The sequence below is a fragment of the Thalassophryne amazonica genome, chromosome 8, assembly GCF_902500255.1.
Source record: "Thalassophryne amazonica chromosome 8, fThaAma1.1, whole genome shotgun sequence".
In the NCBI taxonomy this organism is placed as follows: Eukaryota; Metazoa; Chordata; class Actinopteri; order Batrachoidiformes; family Batrachoididae; genus Thalassophryne; species Thalassophryne amazonica.
In genome coordinates this window covers 60,389,135-60,403,357 of record NC_047110.1, presented here as the reverse complement: position 1 = coordinate 60,403,357, position 14,223 = coordinate 60,389,135, and the positions used below count along the sequence as shown (strand labels likewise).

Here is a 14,223-nt window from a genome sequence, read left to right as displayed (position 1 = left end):
CATTTGCAAGAAAACAGTTTTTTTGTTTTTGTTATGTTTTCAAAAACAAATAAAACCATAATACCCAAATACTCAATTACTTCAACAGGGTACTGGGAGGGGGCGGGGGTCATACATTATGCTTGTAACTCTTGAACTCAGTAGTTCAACAATACAGGAACTCTGATGACCTGAATGTGTCCAGGCACACGGGGTATCCTCGGTTATCCTGCAACTCAAAAGATAAAGCTCTGGAGCAGCCATCCCCAAACTTAGGGCCACATCACACATAACACGAATGAAGCCAACTAGCACACGAAGGAGGGACTGCTTGCCATCCGAAATATTAGGAGCTGCCACAAACGCCTTGTACACCTGTAAGCTACAACTATTCACATACACAAGTGGCCAAAAGACAGCGAGTGGCCTGAGAGTGGCCTGTGCATGCTCATTCAGTCCCCCTCTTGGCAGGTGTCGGCCAAATTCCAGGTGTCGCACATGAACATCTAACACCGCTCGCTCAATGCTTAGAAAAGGTGGGGCTATTCACACACCTGGTACGACAGTAGGTAGCAGACGATCACATTCGAGCTGTCTGTGAAAACTGTCAAAGAGCAACATGAGTGTGGCGTCACCTAGCAACACACATGGGTTTGACTGTGCCGAACCCCCCCACACACACAAATGGCTTGAGGAGTGTGTCGTCGTCTGCTCCCCCAACACAAATGGCTTGTGGAGGGTGTTGTTCCCCTACCCCCCGACCCCAAACACACACACCATGAATCCAACATTGGCAGTTGTCGCTGTCCAGTGCAGTGCGCTGCTGGACCAGCTGACCGCTGTGTCCTGCAACTCAGCTGGAGAACACGCAGGGCACATTTGTGTGCGGGCGCTCACGCCCTCATGAGGACCAGCTAATGTCTGAGCGCGCAGCACAGTGTGAAACCGCCTGGCTGGCTGATGTCATTTCCACCACATAAATTGTAGTTTACATGACAGACAGAGTGGAAATCAAATAAAACACATAAGGGTGAAGGTGTGAACTCATTCTTGTGTGATCGATTTGCTCATATGCTTTGCTATGGATGTACAGCGCCTGTCAACTGACCGCTGACTGTCAGTTGGACCGACCGTGCACGCAAGGTGTCAAATTAAAAACAAAGACATTAGACAGATGCAGGACAAACACATAATGACACATAGATTAAATTCAAATCACAGAACAAAGCAACAGAGAGTGAGCCTTTTTTTCTGTGACCTGCCGAGATCCGCTGACAGAGGTGGGCGTGTCCCCCTGTGATGTGCAGCTGTTCAGATATCTGTGCTCACAAGTCATAGCTTGGGAACACCTTTATTGGCTTGTAGGATATTAATCGCATAACTACAGCATGAAGTGCAGATGTCGGCATGCTGTCCTCACGTGGAAATAAATTAAAACACATATTGCTTCAGCTGACAGCTGCATTACCGCACCGCTGGTGAATATTGTCCCATGCAGGAAATCACCTCCACGAGGCACGTTTGCAACGGATCACTGCGTGCTGGGCATGCCAAGCTGGCTGCATGTGTTCACGACGTGAGAGCTGGCTCTTCATGACATGGGAGCCGGCCGGCTCGAGTGCATCAGGTAATTCATGTAAACATGAAAGAGAGAACAGTGATCCACATCATTTCATTACTTCCTGGTGTACGTCTAGGCGGAGGCTAAGTCCACTCTTTATAACAAGAATTAAGCATTATAAATTGTGGTGCTTTGTTCATTTTTCCCTCCGCTGTTGTGTGTGCGACTTTCCACGTGCTCGCACTGTGTTCGTGTGTGCAAACAGGTGCGTGCACAAAACCAGTGCCGAGGTATTGTGCATGCGTGTCCGTCCATGTGGCCCTCCCGATAGCAGGTGGTATGTCTCGTGGTTTCCCATTTTGTTTTTGGTTTGCAGATTTTCTTCCGGTTTCTGTTTCTTTCATGTTATGTGTGATGGGGCCCTTAAGAACGGCCACTTGAAATATGAAAATATCACCCACATGAGACTTAAGATGCTTTTAGTAACTTTGTCTGTATGACTTGTCGCCCCATTTGCAGTACCTTCATGGTCCCATGGTGGGCCGTGGACCATACGTTGGGAGTCACTGCTCTAGAGTTACACACAGGGATCACATCAGTATCAGCGCTGTGGTCATTACTGGTTAACAGTGAATAAATGACCACTACAGTTTATGAATATTTATCCATGCTTCAGCAGTTTGGTTCACGCTCAGACAGACTCTCTAGTTTACAAGTGACAAGAGAATATTCTCTGAAAAAATCTTATCTTCACGTCACGTGCACGCTTTGAAGCTGCTGCTCTCAGTCTCATTAACGCCGCCGTCTGCATGTCATTAATGTTTGCGTACCTCCATGTGGTCAAGGTTGCTGTTTGTTTCTTCCCATTTCAAAAACCATGCTTCTCTCTATGGAAGCATGAGAAACATCTGGCTCTTCAAGTGTCTCTCTATCGTTGGCTAAAAACGAGCATGAGGACTGCTCTGTTCTCGTTAATAATCTGTCCACTGTTTGCAGAATGTCCATAAAGAGGCCAGGCAGCCATTTCAGTGATCACCTTTACAGGAAAATAAAATGTGTGTGAATGTTCGCTGGTGTGTGGGATGCTCTTTTCTGTTCTCCTTCCTTTAGGCAACAGGAAGTGTGAGTGCCAAAGAGAACAGGGTCCAGAAGAGCTGTGACATCCCTTCCATCTCAGCGTCTCACACACACACACACACACACACACACACACACACACACACACACACACACACACACACACACACACACACACACACACACACACACACACACACACAGAGGACAAGGGGAGGACCACTGGTTCAAAGATGGCTGGACACTGGCTGTCAGGGTCAGGTGGATGCTTCACCTTCTAGAGCAGGGAGCTGGGACTCTCTGGGGGAGGCGGTGGGGTGTGCATGGGACTGTGGCGCATGGGCAATATGTCATAGTGACTGGAAATGTGGCTCCCACGAGGAAGGTCATAGGGGGTCTGGGAGAAGCCAGTAGCCAATCCATTGGGTCCCTGTAGAACACTCACCGCCGGCTCTGTGACAGTTTAGGAGTGAGGGAAAGAAAAGAGGAAACGACAAGGAGGCTCAAAAGTGACAGGAAGAGGCTGAGGTGAGGATCATGCAACAAACAAGAAGCTGCCAATTCTTCTTATCAAGGCTTACAAAGTCTGCACAGGCGCACAGCAGGGGGGCACAAACCCCCGAACTCTGCTTGGCTCCACAGACAAAGCAACAACGCACTCACCGACATCATAGACGTTCCTGCCTGCACTGCCCAGGAGGGTGGCAGTGCCTCCAAAGGGCACTTCACGGTGGGAGGGGGATTTCATCTCCACGTAGCTGCTCTCTGTGTGCTTGCAAGCCAGCCCTGGTGGGTCCCTAATGGTGGCGTATGGATTCTCACTATTCAGCGAGCAGGAGCTGTTGCTGCACATGGAGCCCTTAATGTAATCTGCAGGAGCAGTAACACACAAGGACACATTCAGCGTGGACAGTACAGGTTTCTGTGGAGATTATCTCATTGTACATATGAAGGATCTTCATATGTACAATGAAATTAGAGAAGCCTTTTCTAAATCTAGAAAATCAAAATACAGAAAATTGAACAAATTGAAAAAAGTGACTGAAATAAGAAGTAGCAGACATCTCTCTCTCTCTCTCTGAAACACACACACACGCACATGCACACACTTTACGTCTACAACGTTTGACACAGAGTCATGATAGATTTTCATTGCTGGATTTTAAATACAGTCATTTCTGGACTAAGTTGCACTTTTATTTCCTTGTTTGGCTGGTGCTGTCACCTATAGTTTGAAGCACTTAACTTATATATCAAAAATATATTATACTGCATTATCATTTATGGCCACAAGATGATAACGTCTACAGACATGACAAATGAAAGCCGCTCTGTACACTGATCTGAATGGGGCACTGTCTGCCCCATGCTTCAGAGAAGAAGGTGGCATTAATGCACCATTAATCTAGCTGCCAACTGCTCTAAAACAAGAAGAAGAACAATATCTGAATGAGGAGAATGTGGTGAAGAGAATGAGCGAAGTTAATAAATCATGCTCTCAGCCTGAAAGACAACATTCTTGAATATTGAATAACCATCAGTCTAGTCGATGTGACTTGATTGCAATTTATGGGACAGTTGGAACTACATCAACAAGCATGGCTAGGCCAAAATAAGGCTAACTATAAGCAAGTCGCTTTGGCTGCACCCTTGTTTTGTCACTCTGGGTTGCCACAGCAGATTCAGGGTGGATCTGCATGTTGATTTGGCACAAGTTTTACACCAGATGCCCTTCCTGATGCAACATCACATTACATGGAGAAATGTGGCAGGTTGTGGGGTTTAATTATTTAAAAAATGCTGTCATTTTAAAAAGTTTATTTACATTTAGTAAGGAAAGTGTGAATAATATGTACTGATTTTTTTTAAATGTTCAGCGGCAATAAGAAAAATTTAGTGTTGAGCTCGATGTGCCTTTGCTAGCCCATTAGTTGCACCAATTAAATTAATTTGCTTCTTGTTGCATGAAACAGGAGCATCACATTTCAAAAGCATATGCAACTTATATACCAATGCAACTTGTATGTTCTTTACTGCTCTTGATACACTTTTGGACAGATGCAACTAATATGCCATTATGACATACTGTCCATAAAATATGTTATTTAAATATGCAATAATCTGGATTAAAGTCCTTGTAAAAGTGCTTTATTCTTCTGCCAACTATTGTGATATTCTGGCATTACCACTAAAATCTGAATAGATATAAGTGTGTGGCTGAAAGAATGAATTTTGTTGCCATTCTGAATGTTATACTTCCTTTGTCTCTAACAAAAGGCTAATGGTGTTATACAGCGATGAGAGCACAAAGGGGAGAAAGTGGAAGGGGTAGCTCATCCATAACCCTCTCATCAGTGCGATAAGAGGCCTCATTAGAGGCTGCAGCACCTCCTTGAGACCACTCTACACACTGCTGGGTCCCTCGTATCCACCACTGGCCGCACAGTGTGGGAGACAAAATGACTTGTTGGGCAATGAGCCACAGAGAGCAATTACTGCTGGAACAAACCTCAGCCCACCATGACTTTGTCCAAAATGCATTCGCATAAATCACAGAGAATATAAGACTACTGGAATCTGGTTCAGGGAAATGTCACTTCTCTGAGGGGAACAGAAACCCAGTTGGGACCCTGACACATGAGCTGTGGAGCACAAAGGGATTTTAACTGGTTGGTGCTAATCAGAAATTCACATACAGCACATACATGTAATCACGCTGTTAGTGTATGTAACTGGTTACCTTTTCTGGATCCTCTCTGCGTCTGTGTCTCAGACACAGACGTGTCTTGTTGAACATCTGCAACAAATATATTTGACTAAAACATAAAGGTTGACAGAAAATATCCTTAAGGTATAACATAGCTCTTAATGTCTTTATTGTTATTGTTTCTGAAAAGAACATGAGAAATGTGAGTTATCGAATTGTACACTTTCTGTTATATTCCGTCATGTTTGTAAAACTTGCACAATCAACGTTTGTCACAATGGGATATTTTCAAACAAAACAAAACATCACAAAGGATATGATAAATGTCATCTTGATCCTAACTGGAATAAACTACTATACTATACATTCTATTTCTCCCTCTCCAGTGTTTAATACCATGAAATGACTCAAGCAATTTGGAGTTTCAGTGTGTAAAGTGCGAGGGTGCAAGCCTAAGCTGAACACTCGTTATCTCCAATCTCTCAGATGGCACTGCATGAATAAATGTCATTCATCAATAGTTGAAATAATCACATGAGCATGTGATTGCTTTGGGAAACCTTTGTCAAGCACTACAATACGGAGTTACATTCACAAATGCAAACTTAAAATTTTACTCCCTTGCCCAGAAGGGAGCATCACATAGTGGAAATATGTATTGAGGTCATATGAATCAGTGTTCCATATCTTTTTTGGAAGAAATGAACACTGTGTGCTCCAGACCAAAGATAAAAAGGACCATCAAGCAGCAAGTTACACTGGGATATTAGAGCAACATATCCTGTCTTCAAGACATCTTTTCCATGGACATCCAAGCATTTTTTTTTTAACAAGGCAATGCAAAAAACACATTCTGCACATCTTACAAAGACATCAATCAATCAATCAATTTTTTTATATAGCGCCAAATCACAACAAACAGTTGCCCAAAGGCGCTTTATATTGTAAGGCAAGGCCATACAATAATTATGTAAAACCCCAACGGTCAAAACGACCCCCTGTGAGCAAGCACTTGGCTACAGTGGGAAGGAAAAACTCCCTTTTAACAGGAAGAAACCTCCAGCAGAACCAGGCTCAGGGAGGGGCAGTCTTCTGCTGGGACTGGTTGGGGCTGAGGGAGAGAACCAGGAAAAAGACATGCTGTGGAGGGGAGCAGAGATCGATCACTAATGATTAAATGCAGAGTGGTGCATACAGAGCAAAAAGAGAAAGAAACAGTGCATCATGGGAACCCCCCAGCAGTCTACGTCTATAGCAGCATAACTAAGGGATGGTTCAGGGTCACCTGATCCAGCCCTAACTATAAGCTTTAGCAAAAAGGAAAGTTTTAAGCCTAATCTTAAAAGTAGAGAGGGTGTCTGTCTCCCTGATCTGAATTGGGAGCTGGTTCCACAGGAGAGGAGCCTGAAAGACATGGGTACAGATACTGGACTGGCCTCCCTGCAGTCCTGACCGGTTCCCAATAGAGAATGTGTGGCGAATTTTGGGGAAAAATGCAATTCATTTCATTTTTCATTTATATAGCACCAAATCACAACAAAGTTGCCTCAAGGTGCTTCACACAAGTAAGGTCTAACCTTACCAACCCAAAGGGTAAGCACACAGACGACAGCGATAAGGAAAAACTCCCTCTGATGATTTGAGGAAGAAACCTCAAGCAGACCAGACTCAAAGGGGTGACCCTCTGCTTGGGCCATGCTACTGACACAACTGACAAAACAACTATTACATACCTTAAGCTGTGTTCACAGAAAGAGTGGTACAAAATAACACCTGAAATGCTTCATTGGTTATATCCTCAATGTCAAAATGTGTTTATGTGTTGTGAGGACTGGCAACATTACACAGTGGTAAATGGTTTATCATTCCAACTTTTTTTGGAATATGTTGGGGACCTCAAAAACAGGAATGGGCATATATAAACAAATGAGGTTGATCACACAAAACATGAAATATCTTGTGTTCATACTGTCTGTTTGCATTTTCCGTATCGTCCCAACTTTTGGGATTTGGGGTTGTAAAAGGAAAGGAGCTGCTCACTGCTTTTGGAGAATATAGCTCTATTTCATGGCATGCATTAAAGGGGTTGTGCAGATAATGCATTTGGGCAGTGCCTAAGCACACACTGGTATTTAAGTGGCAAATATCAGTGTAAAGTTAGGCAGTGATTACAAAGGGTTGGATTTGGATCATCATTATGCATGCGCATGCTGAAGTCCAAACATATTATGAAGCAATCAGGGTCGCAGTTGCTCTTCCCTTTAATGGGGATGTACCAGGTGCACGTTTCAATACCACATTTTTCAATATCAGAAGTGGCACTGTAAAAGTGGATGCAAGTGAAAGGATTTCTGGCACATTAACATATTAGTGCTAGCCTGTGACAGTGCACAGTGGACAGCAGCTACCAGAGCTCCCTGAGGTTAAGCAATGCAGTAGGACCATCAGCTTTTTATATTTTTTCCATGAATGTTTCATTTAATGGTTGTTTTCAATTCACTGTCATCATATGTGTTATGGAATGTGATGAAGATAATGTCTGGGGAGGTGAGATAGTGTCTTTTGTTGTCATCACCAACAATGTGTCAGATGTACACATCAGTGAGCTGCAACAGCTTTGAACATGCATGACAGTGAGAGAGAGAGAAACAGAGAGTGATATAAATCTCTCTCTCTCTCTGTCTCTCTCTCTCTCTCTCTCTCTCTCTCTCTATATATATATATATATATATATACATATACACACACATACAGGGTGGGCCAATAAAATGTTACCACTTTTTGATCATATGCAATTTTTTGAAATGAGAACTTATTCAAAATTTTATTTACAGACTTGTAACAGAAGCATCAAATTAACATTTAATGCCAAAGGTTTTCCACTTTGCTGTTTTCCGCACAGTTCAATAATTGATGACATGTTCAATTCACACTCCTCTTCTTTGGATTACAGCTACAACATGCACATTTTAGTTTGTGATGACATTGCCACACATCTCAAGAGGGATGAAAAAGAAATTCAGAGAATCCCTCTTGAGATGTGTGGCAATGTCAACACAAACTTCAATGATTGATTTTCACAGCCATACAGATTTGCAGATGTATCACAGGAGTCATGCACAGCAAGACAGTTTTGACTTATGGTAAAAAAATGTAAACAAACTAATTCCAGAAAAGTTATTGAAATTAACGTCACCTCTGTCATTTTACAAAGTGAAAATATCAGCTATATGTTTTAGTTTTACAACCCCAATTCCAATATAGTTGGGACGTGGGTAAAATGTAAATAAAAACAGAATACAATGATCTGAAAATCCTCTTCAACCTATATTCAATTGAATACACCACAAAGACAAGATATTTAATGTTCAAACTGTTAAACCTTATTGTTTTTGTGCAAGTATTTGCTCATTTTGAAATGGATGCCTGCAAGACGTTTCAAAAAAGTTGGGACGAGGCAACAAAATACGGGGAAAGTTGATGAATGCTCAAAGAACACCTAATTGGAAACAGGTGAGTGTCATGATTGTGTATAAAAGGAGCATCCCCAAAAGTCTCAGCCATTCACAAGCAAAGATGGGGCGAGGATCACGACTTTGTGAACAACTGACTGAAAAAATAGTCCAACAGTTTAAGAACAATATTTCTCAATGTTCAATTGCAAGGAATTTAGGGATTCCATCAGCTACAGTCCATAATATAATCAGAAGAAGAGAACGTTCTGGAGAACGTTCTACACGTAAGCGGCAAGGCCGAAAACCAACAATGAATACCCGTGACCTTCGATCCCTCAGGCGGCATTGCATTAAAAACCGACATCATTGTGTAAGGGCTCTTACCGCGTGGGCTCAGGAACACTTCAGAAAACCATTGTCAGTTAACACAGTTCATCACTACATCTACAAGTGCAAGTTAAAAGTCTACCATGCAAAGCAAAAGCCATACATCAACAACATCCAGAAATGCCACCATCTTTTCTGGGCCAGAGCTCATTTGAAATGGACAGACGCAAAGTGGAAAAGTGTGCTGTGGTCTGATGAGTCCACGTTTCAAATTGTTTTTGGAAATCATGGATGTTGTGTCCTCCGGACAAAAGAGGAAAAAGACCATCCAGATTGTTACCAGCACAAAGTTCAAAAGCCAGCATCTGTGATGGCATGATGGTGTGTTAGTGCCCATGGCGTGGACAATTTACACATCTGTGATGGCACCATCAACGCTGAAAGGTACATCCAGGTTTTGGAGCAACACATGCTGCCATCCAAGCAATGTCTTTTTCAGGGATGTCCCTGCTTGTTTCAGCAAAACAATGCCAAGCCACATTCTGCACGTGTTACAACGGCATGGCTTCGTAGTAAAAGAGTACGGGTACTAGACTGGCCTGTCTGCAGTCCAGACCTGTCGCCTATTGAAAATGTGTGGTGCGTTATGAAGCGTAAAATACGACAATGGAGACCCCGGACTGTTGAACAACTGAAGTCATACATCAAGCAAGAATGGGAAAGAATTCCACCTACAAAGCTTCAACAATTAGTGTCCTCACAGTTCCCAAATGCTTATTGAGTGTTGTTAGAAGGAAAGGTGATGTAACACAGTGGTAAACATACAACTGTCCCAGCTTTTTTGAAACGTGTTGCAGGCATCCATTTCAAAATGAGCAAATATTTGTCCAAAAACAATAAAGTTTATCAGTTTGAACATTAAATATCTTGTCTTTGTGGTGTATTCAACTGAATATAGGTTGAAGAGGATTTGCAAATCATTGTATTCCGTTTTTATTTACATTTTACACAACGTCCCAACTTCAATGGAATTAGGGTTGTAAAGTAATGCACTAATTTTAAAGGTTTTAGCGTTTTACACATGCCAAAAGCATTATGGGAAAATTCACACTGCCACTGGTAGTCACACTGCCAGCAGTGTTCATTGCCACACATTCACTAAAGGTGCTGCATCACTTAAACAGAATTTTCAGTTTTCAAATTGCTTTTTTTGTTTACAAAAAAAAAAAAAAAACCCCGACATGTTTACAAATACAGATTTATTTGTAAAAACCAACACACATGGTACAGTAACTTGTGTGTTGTTTTTTTTTAACATATACCGACCAACCACTGACGACAGGAAACTAATTTTGCCATAATGCATGCAAACACGCAAGCTACACACAAAAAGGACACTGGTGGGAATTGATCGTATGACTTTCTTGCTGTAAGGCAACTATGCTAACCGGTAAGCCCCCATGCTGCCATATCAAGACACTACATTTATTTAATAGATACAAAATGAGGAATTAAAACCTCCCAGTTTACTCTAACAATGACAGATAGTAGAGATTGTAAGGGCCCCTTCACACATAGTACAAATCAGCTCATAAGAGCGAATCACAAAACCAACGTGCCAACAGGCAAGCGTGCACGATGCCGCTGTGATGGTTCATGCACGTGGGAACACAGTGCGAGCGCAGCTGCTGTGAAGAAAAAAAATACATGCTGCAATGGTTTTGTGCATGCAGAAACAGTGTGAGATGCGCGATGTGTAGCCAATAAATATGAATACAATAAAATACATGCCATCCACGGGATTCAAACCTACACTTTCCAAAAGTGCAGGTTGGAATTTGGCCGTCACCTGCCACAAGAGGGTTCGATGGGCTTCCATAGGGCACACTCTGTCTTTCAGCCGCTGGTGTGTGCAAATAGTTGTAGCAACAGGTGTACAAGGTGTTGGAAGCAGCTACGATTTTACACGTATTGCATACAATTCCTGCTTCATGCGCAATTCAACCAAATTCACACTATATGTGAAGGGGCTCTAAATTCAAATTCGAAGCAATCATTTAATAATTTCTTCTCACACTTTAAATTGTATTATCCATGCACTCACACCGAGTACAGTGTTTGACCCAGCGGTCATATCACAGAAGCTTCCCACAGAGGAAGAGATGAGCACTAATGAGTTCACAGTGACTCCTTTCATACCACTGTTTTCTCTGCTCCACCTGCACATCACGTCAAATGAGAGCAAAGGCTATATCTAAACAGAAAAACCCTTGTTCATTCCCAGCAGGGTGGCAATGTCTAGACTAGGAACCACCACGAGCTTCATGGCATGTTCCCTGAAAGTTATCATACTAGTTCAGTGTCAGACTTTTAAAACTTACCTAAGTCATTGAGATTGCAGTACGCTCTCCAGTCTGAGCCATTTCTGTTTTTCTGGGTGTTTGACTGTGAAAGGAAAGGCATACATCAGTGTTGTTTCTGCACTGCAGTATGATCCTGGGAATGTCTGAGATGCGCAAAGGGGCTGTACTTTGAGGGTCAGCGTGCTATCCAGATTACTGGAGATGGTGGAGACAACATTACACTGGGCCACAGTGTGGTAGCTTGGATTGGAGAAGCACTGACCACTGCTGATGCTGCTCTGACTCTGATTGACCTCTGCAGCACTCGATCTCATAGCGAGAGTACTGCCACACTCTGAGGGTTTAAACAGCATGTTGAGATGATTAGAATTTAAATATCTAATATTTAGTCTCTTGTCTTCTATGGATGTATTTGGAGTACTTAACAGGATATTGACAGAGTTTATTTTAGCTATCTCACAGCATTATGATGTTAAAACTAAATAAATGAGCTGATGGTGCAGACTGTCAGCTTTAATTTGAAGGTTATTATAACTAAACTGAAATGACAACACTGTCTTTGGTGCTCAGTATTTCAGGCAGAAAATGTATTTGGACAATATCATTTACTAAACTGTTTCACAGTCAGTCTTGTGTTATTCCTTTATTTTTTTCACAAAGAAGACAACATATAAAAGGTTTAAAGTTGATTTAATGTTTTGCAGAATCAGTTCAACTATCAACTAAGCTTATGGCACACTATGGAAAATCTCCCTATGGCAAATTGTCATATGTCTCTTGGTAGCTCACTGGTCTCCTTAGTCATGCCACAGTTACTCTCCTATGAAATTCTGTAGATATGGTTCATGCCCGAACTTTTATTTGTTGCTTCATCAGTCACATATTTATGGGTGAGTGTTTCAAAGGAAGATATTGTTAAAACAAGACATACAAAATCTAGTTTGTCACAAGGCACTTGGGAGATTTAATTTGTTTTTAACAATTTCATTCTCTGTGGGGCTCTCGTATGAAGCTGTGACACCATAACAACAGCTTTTCAAGTCCCAGCCACTGAAGCTTGGTATCTTGGTGGTTTCCTTCACGTGCATAAACATGCTGGTCTGAATTGAATTACCATACTAATGTTACAGATGTTACTTCAAGAGATAGCCTGTTTGTCTAATGGAAAGATTTATTTAAGATTTAATTATGGAAGGAGTATAGCACAAGGAGTTTGGAATGAGTATTTCCATTAATGGTTCATTTAACTCAGCTCCAAGAGATATTTACAACATTAAATCAATTCTGGAACGTCCATCTGCTGGAATGACTGAAATACAGAGGTAATAACACAAACCTGGCTGTAAAAGAGCAGAACTGGCAAGGAGCAGTTACTTTTGGTCCCGTATGGAGGACCACACAAGAAAATGCTCTTATTCCCACATTCAGTTTTTACTTGCCTTCAAATCAAAGCTGATCAGTCTGTGCTATGATCTCAGTCAATATGTGCTTTCAAGTGTAATACACCTAGGCTGGGGAAGAGCCTAGGGAATTGGAAAGCCTGTAAAATGCAGTGAGTGAATAGACAACTGAATGAATGAGTCATCTTCCCATTAGAGAGAGAGAGAGAGAGAGAGAGAGAGAGAGAGAGAGAGAGAGAGAGAGAGAGAGAGCACACAGAAATGTACACACCCCACCACCACTCCATTTTATGTACTGATTATTTAAGTGATTATGTTCTAATACTCAAACAACCCTACACAACCCTGCAGAAAGGATGTGTTATGAATGTAGCTGATGCAGACACTTCTTTCTTCTCTGCCTCTCATGTAGCTCGAAATGAAGTTGTCAGTGTCTTTCATTTCAGAAGCCTCGGTCTGGTGGCTACCATAGCCACTGCTGTTTGTACTGTAATTGCTAAAATAAACTGTCAGTGGCTAAGAATATAGCAAATTATTTAAAAATAAATTGCAAATTTAGTGGATGAACAGTCTTAATGTAACAAGCAAATGTTATGTTCTTCAGAGTGTCTCACCAGAGAGGGAATAGTCAGTGTTGGTGATGTGCATGGCCTGTGTGTAGGACACACTGGGCTGGATCTCATGACCTTTGTCTCTCTGTCGCTGTCTGTACCACACAAACAGACTGAGCATAGCCATGATGATGAGGAGGAGAAAGATGATGCCCATGACAGCTCCTGCAGACTGCCGCTCCGAGCCTCGTGCAGGACTAATCTTGGTGTAGGGGTTCAGCTCTTCCATCATCAGAGCTGCTACACAGAAACGACCGAACGTGAGAGAGAGAGAGCTTTAAACCCCGGGTGTACATCTGTGCTTGAAGAGTAACCTCGACCACCTGTGATCATCACAGTCACCGCTCACCTTGATCACAGCGGATGCCTTTGTATCCGGGGCTGCAGTAGCATGTTCCGGTCACATAGTCACATGTGGCATTGTTCAAGCACTCACACAGTTGCTGGCAACCGTAACCAAATGTTCCAGCAGGACACTCTGCATGGGAAAGAAGTGCATTACTACAAAATGAAAGCACTTACATTGTGAAGCCAAATCCACAGGATAATTCAGAGCTAAAATGTGTTGGGCCCACTCAACTCTGCTCACAGCCAGTGCCAATGAAGCCAGTTCGGCACGCACACTGGCCAGTGATGTGGTCGCAGTCAGCACCGTTCTGGCAGCGACAGACTTCAGCACAGTCCCTGCCATAGAACCCAGAAGGACAGCCTGGAACAAGGATAAATAAAATATTAAAAGAATA

The 14,223-nt window shown here is 42.4% G+C and overlaps 1 protein-coding gene across 5 annotated transcripts in view; it reads right to left on the bottom strand.

The window, feature by feature from the left end:
* Positions 1-2,529: 2,529 nt before the first annotated feature.
* megf11 (multiple EGF-like-domains 11) overlaps positions 2,530-14,223 on the bottom strand; it is a 219,027-nt gene continuing 207,333 nt past the window's right edge. For 3 of the 5 annotated variants that reach the window (XM_034176419.1, XM_034176421.1, XM_034176423.1), the window contains 8 exons: positions 14,061-14,189; positions 13,830-13,958; positions 13,484-13,720; positions 11,637-11,803; positions 11,488-11,551; positions 5,358-5,414; positions 3,281-3,487; positions 2,530-3,070 (listed from right to left, as the gene is read on the bottom strand). In XM_034176419.1, coding sequence (XP_034032310.1) covers positions 2,895-3,070; positions 3,281-3,487; positions 5,358-5,414; positions 11,488-11,551; positions 11,637-11,803; positions 13,484-13,720; positions 13,830-13,958; positions 14,061-14,189 — 1,166 coding nt within the window. In that variant the 3' untranslated portion in view covers positions 2,530-2,894. The remainder of the gene's footprint in view (positions 3,071-3,280; positions 3,488-5,357; positions 5,415-11,487; positions 11,552-11,636; positions 11,804-13,483; positions 13,721-13,829; positions 13,959-14,060; positions 14,190-14,223) is intronic. The other 2 variants (XM_034176420.1, XM_034176422.1) reach the window with 1 other exon arrangement.